This window comes from Chenopodium album, chromosome 13 (genome assembly GCF_948465745.1).
Source record: "Chenopodium album chromosome 13, dcCheAlbu1.1, whole genome shotgun sequence".
In the NCBI taxonomy this organism is placed as follows: Eukaryota; Viridiplantae; Streptophyta; class Magnoliopsida; order Caryophyllales; family Amaranthaceae; genus Chenopodium; species Chenopodium album.
Genome location: NC_137846.1, coordinates 52,131,555 through 52,141,549, shown reverse-complemented (window position 1 = coordinate 52,141,549; position 9,995 = coordinate 52,131,555). Strand labels below are relative to the sequence as shown.

Here is a 9,995-nt window from a genome sequence, read left to right as displayed (position 1 = left end):
ACTCGTACTCCATAATTTCATACTCGTATAACTTGCTCATTTATGAGGTTGATACTTGATAGTACGAAAGTCAATTTGTGATAATTCATTAGAAATGGTGTAACAAATTAAACTTTCTGTAAGACTGAACTGAAAAAGAAAGGCAAAGATTTGATCAAATTAATGTACAATTATGAAGAGCATAAAACCCATAAATAAATGATGCAAGAGTATGATATACAAAATCTTCATATTATTTACAAATTAAATGCTTGCAATTGGGAGCCTAATCTCCAAGCTCAAACTCTGCTCTTCACCAAAACACATTAACCAAATTCATGGATTCCTTCTTTCTACTGGTCTTCACCATGACTACTTCCTACTTTCCAAATTCATTGAATCCTGTTCAAGATTCAATCTTTCAGATTATGGGTACTCTGTTTTTAACCAAAATCCTCAACCTTGTATCTATCTTTATAATACCATGATCAAATCTTTGGCTTCTCACAATTCTTCTGCTCCAGAAGCCACCTTTCTCTTCAACAGAATTCGGGTTTTCGGTCTTTTCCCTGATTCGTACTCCTTTCCGTTTGTTCTTAAGGCGGTGAGCCGGGTTTGTGACGGTAATTCAGGGAAAATGATTCATGGGCAGAGTATAAAATCTGGGTTTGAGTTGAATATTCATGTTGTAATCGCCATTGTTCAGATGTATTCATCTTGTGGGTGTTTGGAGGATGCACGTAGGGTGTTTGATAAAATGTCTAGCTCAAAAGATGTTGCATTGTGGAATGCGATGTCTGCTGGGTATGTTGGTGTTGGTGACATGTGTAATGGGCGGGCATTGTTTGAATGTATGACTGAGAGGAATGTGATCTCGTGGACTACGTTGATGGCGGGTTATGTTCATGTGAACCAACCTGAAGAGGCGATTGAAATCTTTCTGAGGATGCGAGTTGAGGGTGTGGAGCTTGATGAGGTTGCTCTACTGGCTGCTCTTTCAGCTTGTGCTGATTCAGGGGCACTTGAGTTAGGGGAGTGGATACATGACTTCCTTCAGAAGCGTGGATTGCGTAGAACAGTCCCTCTATATAATGCTCTTGTTGATATGTATGTAAAATCAGGAAATATAGAAAAGGCTTTGCAAGTTTTTGACAGTATGCAGCACAAGAGCGTAGTGTCTTGGACTACAATGATAGTGGGGTTAGCCTTTCATGGGCATGGAAGGAAAGCGTTGGAGATGTTTTCTCGCATGGAAAGAGTGGGATGTAGGCCGAATGAGATCACTTTCATTGGAGTCTTGTCTGCTTGTACACACGTTGGTTTCGTTGAATTGGGGAACTCATACTTCAAATCTATGAGCTCCAAGTATGGGATCACACCCAAGATTCAACACTATGGCTGTATGGTGGATTTGTTAGGCCGAGCTGGATACCTCGAGGAGGCAGAGGATCTAGTCAGGAGGATGCCCTTCAATGCTAACGCTGCTATATGGGGATCGCTTCTAGCTGCGGCCAAGATGCATAAAGATTCGTCCCTTGCTGCAAAAGCTTTGCAGCACCTTGCAACTTTGGAACCTGATAATAGTGGAAACTATGCTCTTCTTTCCAATATATATGCATCAGTTGGAAATTGGAGTGAAGCTAGGTTGGTGAGGAAAACAATGAGAAGCTCTGGTGTAAAGAAGTTGCCTGGTGAAAGCTCTATTGAGCTAAACAATTGCATTCATAGTTTCGCTGCAGGAACATTCTCACATCCCGAGGCTAAAGCGATTCATGACATTCTTTGGGAGATGCACCAGCAATGTACATTGGAAAGTCACGAGCAAAATGTAGTGGAACCATTGTTATTGGAATAATTTAATTGTGGGCTGATAATTGTTGTGTGAAAGTGCTGAAGCAACACATAGTAGACTCGATATCGATCAGTCTAATGTTTGTATTGCATTTGGGGGCAATCTGATGATTTACATGCTTCAAATCTGATAGAAATACCAGTTTGACCTGGTGAGCTTCACAATATCCGAAGGATTGATGAATTAATCCATCTAAGAAGTACTCGGACTGTTCTTATTATTGATATAACATACAACCATGAGGGTGGGTTGTTCTATTGCTGTCATACCAAGCCTTTTTTGCTTCCTTATAACAAGAAATTCAATCTAATACAGCATATATAACTGTTTATCATATACTTCTAGGCTCACGACTTGACACATAGTTGCCTAGTACATTGGTGGTGAATGATCATAACTCAAAAGTCACTTACCACAGCAAATCTTGTAGCTTGGGTATAGATGTCTGAAGCTCTAACAAGTAACAACCAGCGAGTGAGCTTGAGCATTCAGCTTGCCAAGACTTAGCAGGGCTGAAGTTCTTAACAGTTGCATCATTAGGATGCCTCATTAATTCTAGAATATATAAAATTAAGTTCAAGTAGCACTATTTGTTATATTTATACGAAGTATGAACTTTTGGTACCTTATTTGTCATTTTTCCAAAAAAAAAAAAAAACAAACATCAAAATCAATTGAAATCCCAAGAAAATAGTTGGAGCTGTTAAATATCATTTGCATTCCTTGAGTTGATCTCAAACAAAAAGGTCAAAACCTGTTTTCTAAACTGCAAAATTTTATTCGTCCAGGACTAGAGTTAGCAGATTAAATTGCTGGTGTTAGATGAAAATAGTTTCAAAGCATCATGTTGTGCATGCATCAGCCATTCAGAATAAGCAAAATAATTTAAATATCCAGAAGATGGGGGGTCACAGGATGGGGGTCGTAACTAACCCTCACCGATCCAGAAGAACACTAGAGTCGGAAATTCACATCCACCAACATGGAGGAAGGGTTGTTCTCAGGGTACCAAGAAAAAAGAAAAAAAAGAGGGGGAAGGGAGGGGAGGGAGACTCCTAGGAAGGGAAAGAGGGCTAATAAAATACATATGTGATCCCAGGAAAATTCATCTACCAAATCTCTCAGTGAAGTAGAACGTCCATCACCATCTCCCGGAACTTCACAGCCAGCATATCAATAAATCACTGCAAAGCAAAGCATATGCACGACACTATGATGACATTGTTCAAAGCACATATAGATAAATTATTAAATCACGATAACAATGATAACACTGAGTCACTGACGAGAAATTGATCATGGACATGGAATACAGAACAAGTCTTAGCATGATGTCCTTCACAATACAAGGATAAATTCAACTAGGAGGAGTAGTGACTTATTTTAATAAATATGATTAAATTAATATGGGGAGAATAAACTATCCATGTATTCAAGATAAACCATTTAAATACTAACTAAACTATTTAAAGCTATACAACCCAAGATTTTAACACAGCAAAATGGACATAAAAGGTTGTTATTTCAGATTAACAGAGCCACAAACCAATCGCAAAGCTTGCAGACCTTCATCAAAATTCAGCATGACACATCAGATCATTACTTAGAAAGCGAGAAAGAGAGAAGGCATATTCACCTGCTGTGTTTGCTGGTAATTCCCATATCCTGCATAATTTGCATAATACATGTTAGGGTCCTGAGGAGCTGCTGCTGCATATCCATAAGCATCATAGCCTCCTTGAGGATATCCATATCCATATGCTCCATTCCACTGAGCCTGACCAGGTTGTACCTGGAAGAATCAGCACACAAGAAAAGCTAATGAATAAGACGAATCAAACACGCAACACAAATTGCTTAAGATTGTTTCAACAACAGGAAAAACAAGCAGACCTGTTTAGCTGATGGACTACGACCCCATGAAAGTCTAACACTCTGAGATCCAATCTGAGCTCCATTCAATGCTGCCAATGCTTGCTCAGCAGCAGCTCTATAATAAATGAAGTAAAAAAAAATGATCAGCCTATAAGCAGTAAAATCACAATATAATGCAAAAGATAAACAAAAGCACATTGCTCACCTGCTACCAAACTGCACAAAACCACAGCCCTTGCCCACAGGAATTTTCACATGAACCAACTCACCATAAGGGCTAAACACTTGTCTTAACTGGTCATCTGTAACATTGGGATCCAGACCGCCAACAAATATCTGCAGGCAACAGGGAAGCAGATTAGAATGCAATGGAGAATAACTACAACCGCATTTAACAACAGACTACCCACAGTTGTGTTATTTGGATCATTTTCGCCTGGATTTCCCTGAGTAGTCTGATAAGAAGCTGCAAGCGGCAAACAGAAAAATAATGTAACAAAACAGATATAAACTGAAATTCAATCTAGGTTCTAATCAGCTAAAATTAACAATATATTTTTCACATAATAACATATTAATAACGTAGGTGAAAAGAGAAAACACATCATGCAAAAATGGCAGAGATAATGAGAAAACATCATGGCCTACTTCCAGCAATTTTCAACCAACTCTGATAAGATGTATAGGCTTTTCATGACTAAAAACATCCAACACTGACATAGCTAAGAGCACCCTATCCTTCCCAGTACCAACTAACCCCACCCCACCCCACCCACCCCCCAAACACCCACAACAGAGGGGGGGGGGGGGGGCATTGCACAATGCACACTGTTGGGACATGACAAATTCAGCAGAAAGGAATATAAATATATCAAGCCAAAAATTACATAACTCAAAGCATTGACCAATATACATTAAGGATACACAAACACTACAATAGGTAGTGAACAAACTTAAAAAGGAAGTAATTGGGGACAGGTTCTGGATGTGATGAACCCAACCCCTTTCATTTTAGTCAAATACAAAAATTACAAACTAATTCCAATTAAACAATACTGTGATAAAAATTCAATGACAAGATAACATAACCAATGCATCTATATTCATCCAATGTATTTTCCTTCTTCAATGGGTAAAGCAGAGTAAATTTCATTAAAAGAAAAAAATAAGTATACATAATAGGTCCAAGAACATGCCCTTTGGATATCCTGAAAGGTAAGTAGCAACTTGCCTCGCCCTCAACTGCCAAAGAATTCAATTTTGACAGAGAAAAGATAACAAAAGCGAAAAAACTGAGATTAAAAGGAACGCAACTCTTCGGAAATAAACAGTTCATCCCCAACAAATAGAGGTATTTTAAAAAAAAAACAAATAAGATAAAAAAAAGTAACCATACGTGACGAGAAAATGGAAAGCTTAAGACGAGACTAGTGTAAGGACCAAGTAATCTTCTAAATCTACAAGAACTAAACAAAGGGATTGTAAGAAACAAGAACTTTTGAACCTCACTAAAAGAGTAAATGTGCTTTAAGAAAAGTAACTGAAAAACTAACTTGCGAATGTAGCATAACAAATGCCACAAGAACTGAAAGAAAAAAATTGAATTTCTGGCATTAAAATGACTGACCTAAAATGAGGCCACGCACTAAAGTGGAATCATTTCAGCTGAAGTCAGTTCCAGGCCCCTAATACGAGAGCCTCTTGGTGTCCTGCTTTGAGACAACATGAGTTTTTATAAGCGTTTTCCGCAGGTTTTTCATAGAATTATCTTGCCCAAGTTATATAGGTAAACTAGAATGAAAGGACTCGTAAAAGTATCGAAGGGTTCATAAAGGAATCCATCTACAAGCTAACAAATTAACTTTACAACAGGGTAGAACAAAGCAGAAAAGCATCAACATTAACTAATCATTACAACTTCAAGCAATTCCAACATCTAAACAAGAGCAAGGCAACATCACAAAAGCCCAATAACAGACATACCTTTCTGCTGAACACCAGCTGGTTTTTTATTGGCAGCTGGTCCAGTTCTCATGGGCCTAGTTGATAGAACAACTCCATTCATTTCAGTCATGGCACGCTGTTGTTCACCTTCATCCGCAAACCTCACAAACCCGTACCCTTTAGAACGCCCGGCAATATGATCAGTGATAACCTTTGCTCCCTTAACTGAAGAATAATGAACACGAAATGCATCCTGAAGCATAACATCTGAAACTTCGGCTGCTAGATCTCCAACAAAAACTGTATAGTCAGCCGAGTCATCTTGCTTCCTCTGACCAGCACCAAGACTGGCCCAATTCAGTCTGAAAGCTTGTTCGGTTTGTGGCATTACTGTCCCGTTGTATGTAGCTAATGTCCTTTCAGCTGCGGCACGGTTAACAAATTCTACAAACCCATAACCTTCTGAGAGATTGGTTTGCTTATTGCGGATTACCTTCACAGATACAACCTGCAGAACAAAAAAAATTGAAAAAAAAAAAAGTAAATCACCTTTTTAATGAGGAAATAAACCACGTTAAAACAAGATATAAGGAGGTCTAAAAATATAGCATCAAAATAAAGCACAACTAAGAATAGTAGGCATCTCTCATCAGCTCAGGCAGGAAGAAGAATTCTTCGCTCGGTTCTAAACAATCTCAGCACAGTTACATCAAACAAGTCTTACTCCATATAACTCATACACAAGATATATTAAGCAGTAGCCCAAATCCAAAACTTTTTTCTGGGTTCATCATGGCTTCTATATAGAAACAACATATTACCATTGTATATTAAACCATAACAACCTAATAACAATTCAGCCTTCAATCATTTACAAGGCACTCCTATCTACAGAAAAGCATTGCCTGAAGATCATCAACCATATAGCATCCTGATTGCCCACAAGTTTGTCACTCAAAAAGCCGGAATGAGCGTGTGACAGATTATCCCAATCAACCGAAGTTTAGCAGTGCAACATCAGTCAGCTAGGTGTAATCTATTAAGACACAAAGGTTTGTATCTAACCCAAAACATCAATCAACTTTGATCCATTAATTACTAGTAAAGTGTGTCACTAGGCTTTCAAAAATTTCAACAGTGATGCATATAGAATTAGAATTTATTTAAATCCACCACCATAAACTTGTCATCAAACTGCCATACTTGAAACAACTTACACTTCTCACAAACCGATAATCTTTCACAACATATCCAACAAGCACGCTTTAATTCTCCTCTGCCACTAAAACCACATCACTCACCCTAACATCAACTTGTAATCTTTTAACATTACCTTCAATTAATAATTGTCCAAATCATTCATCAAAGATAATTCACCACAAATCCAAAAAGAATCCGAAATCATATTTGCACAACAAAACCCTAAATCACAATCAATATTAACTTTCCATCCATAAACCTTATTCATTATCCAAATTATCCAGACAAATTTCCATATAATCAAGAAAACTCCAAGCAAAAACTTATTTGAACACAATTTTAAAAACATAAATCACTAACATCAACATAAACCACAGAAAAAAACGGAAAAAAATAGGGAAAAATTAGGTATACCTCTCCAGAAGCAGCGAAACAAGAGAAGATATAATTCTCATCCATCCAATACTGCAAATCACCGATCCAAAGCGATCGAATCTCATCAGGACTCGTCGGAGCGGGAGCAGCAGCAGCAGCAGCCAAAGGATAAGGCTGAGCTTGAGGCTGAGGAGGAGCCAAACCAGGCTGTTGCGGAGTCTGAGGAGGCCACATCTGCGGCGCATACGGTGGTTGTTGCGGCTGAGGAGGAGGCGGCGCCATCATCATCCACGGTTGTTGCGGCTGACCGTACTGAGCCGGCGGTTGCTGCTGGTTGGGATCGACCGGTGGTTGTTGCATCGACGGTGGTACGACGCCGGAAGATGGTTGCTGCATCATGGTAGCTAGGGTTTGAGGAAGGGAGGAAGAAACCCTAGAGGAGAGGAGAGAGAAAATGGGTGCACGAAAGGGGAGGTAGGGATTTAGGTAATCCCAGAACAGGTTAGAGAGAGCAAGAGGGGGATTTTTGGAGATGAGGCGGAGTATTTATTGAGTTGTGATGTGATGTCAAACTCCTCGATTGTGGAGTGAATTCAATTTGTTTTTCTGTGGGTGGATGAATGAATAAATAAATAACCTAGTAATAAAGGAGGTATTTATTTAAATTTAAAAATAATAAATAAGAAATTCTATAGATAGATTGAAAAAAGTTAACAAGGTTTTGCTAGAGAATTCTATGAGGTGTTAGATGTAAATTACTGCTGAGTAGTGTTTAATTTACTTCGTAATTAGGATTGTTTCTTACAAGATAAGGGTTAATTTTAAAAAGATTAGGGTTATTTTGAATGCGGTTAGAATTATAAATGTTTTTTTTTTTTAATATTTAGAGTGGTTTATATTTGAAATTGTTGTGCGTTTTGAAATTTGATTAAAATATTTTTTATTACGGAGTATTACCATTATTATTTATAAGCGACTTGCAAAAATTGTGAAAATAAATACATCACAAATTTAATTTTTCGACGTGGTCTATGGTTTTGATCGCGAAATAAATTAGACTGCCTCATCACAACTTTGTCATTTAGGGGAATACAACGAGAGATAAAGGATATGAAAATATGAAAAGTGTTTAGCGATATGGAGATAATAAGAGGTAATTAGGGGGGTGGGCTCAAATTTGTCACCTCAAATATGTGTACCATTCACTATGCCACTTTTCTTGTAGTGTAAGGAATGTGCCTTGAATCAAAAGCTAGGAGTCATGAACTATGAAGAAGTGGAGCAAGACACTGTCCATGCCTTAAGAAGGCATGGCCCGCATGGGCGTGCCTCGATGAAGGAGTGATGAAGATCGACAACGCACATTCGTGCTTCAACGAGGCTTCAAAGAACTTCTGGCGAGGCATGTCCGTGCCCAAGGGAGGCACGTTCGTGCCTCAACAGATTTTGAGATTGCAGTGTTGCTAGACATGTGGCACAAACGTGCCTTAACAATTTTGCTCGATTTTGGTTATTTCGTTCGTGGGCTTTATTTACTTAATTAAGGCATGTATTTTTTAGCCTGGGGTTATAAATATCCCTTAAGGTTATTCCTAACCAATTATTTAGCAATTTGAGAGTTTTGTATGTATTTCTCATATATGAGTTTTAGAGATATAGCATTATAAATACGAGAGACATAATAATAGAAATCCGAGAGACAATCAATCTGTTTTCTATGATTAGTCTAAAATCTGTTCAGAATATTATGTTTTTCTAAGATCAATAGAACTATTAATCTCGTTTGTTTATGGATGTAGCTAACACGTTGGTGGACTACGTAAATTCATGTGTTTTCCTTGTTGATTTTACATTCAGTTTTGTTCTTTCTTACATCCATTATACCATTTCTAATTGGTTGACGCCATATGTTATATTACTTTTTTTTTCTTTTTTGAAGAAGAATATGTTATATTACTTGTTTGTATCAATATCTTGGATTGAAATCATCATGTCCTCAACCCTTTGACCCCTACAACATATGGTGTACAGGTGTAGCATTCTTGTTTTGATTTCTAAACATAAAATTCCACTTCGAATTCTTTTAAAAAATTCTCATCTTAGGTGAATATCTATAATCATTTTCTTAATCTCTTCTTTGTTGATCCACCATTATCTTCATCTACTAAAATCCCAATTTTAAATTCACCCATATTCTTGACTTTTTCTCCAATCTCCCCTTTTAAAATTCTTAGATTTTAATTTCCACATTTAAACTCTTAATCTTAGTTATTTGATCAGTGAACCTTTAATTTTAATTGCACTATTAATATCAAATTCATTAATTTAACGCAAAATCAAAGAAAACCAAAGTATAACTTTGTTAACTAGCTTTCAAAAAAAATTTCTTGTAGCTTATAATGGTCCGTCAGTAGTTGTAATTGAAACCAGTAATATGAGTTAAATCATACAATTAGATCATACCTAATCAAATCATATCAAATCAAATCAAATTAGATTAGATAAGCAAAAATAAGGTGAACTAAACAAGGCCTTAGTCTCGCCTTTAATAATATGTTATAGATATTGAGTAATCACCCGATAAGCAAGTTTAAATCTTAATCAAACTGATAATACTTTGCTGAATTGACATGAGGTGTTACCTTATGCCACTTCAGTAACAATTCTACTCCTTTCGTGTTTTAATAAGTTTTACATTTTGATCGGCACTTGCTTTTAGGATATTTAATTGACTTAAATAAAATAAGAAGTAAGTGGGGAAGTTGGAATA

The 9,995-nt window shown here is 37.2% G+C and overlaps 1 protein-coding gene and 1 pseudogene across 1 annotated transcript; one reads left to right on the top strand and one right to left on the bottom strand.

Annotated features, from left to right (window-relative positions):
- The first annotated feature begins 247 nt into the window (after nt 1-247).
- LOC145575722 (pentatricopeptide repeat-containing protein At5g56310 pseudogene) lies at nt 248-1,998 on the top strand (annotated as a pseudogene).
- A 662-nt stretch (nt 1,999-2,660) lies between these two features.
- On the bottom strand, nt 2,661-7,757 carry LOC145574933 (polyadenylate-binding protein RBP45-like). The gene is made up of 7 exons (XM_081632828.1): nt 7,265-7,757; nt 5,690-6,158; nt 4,117-4,172; nt 3,912-4,042; nt 3,725-3,821; nt 3,468-3,623; nt 2,661-3,015 (listed from the first exon to the last, which is right to left on the bottom strand). Exons 1-7 carry the CDS (start codon nt 7,622-7,624, stop codon nt 3,013-3,015), a joined length of 1,272 nt encoding a protein of 423 aa, XP_081488954.1. The 5' UTR covers nt 7,625-7,757; the 3' UTR covers nt 2,661-3,012.
- Nucleotides 7,758-9,995: the final 2,238 nt, after the last annotated feature.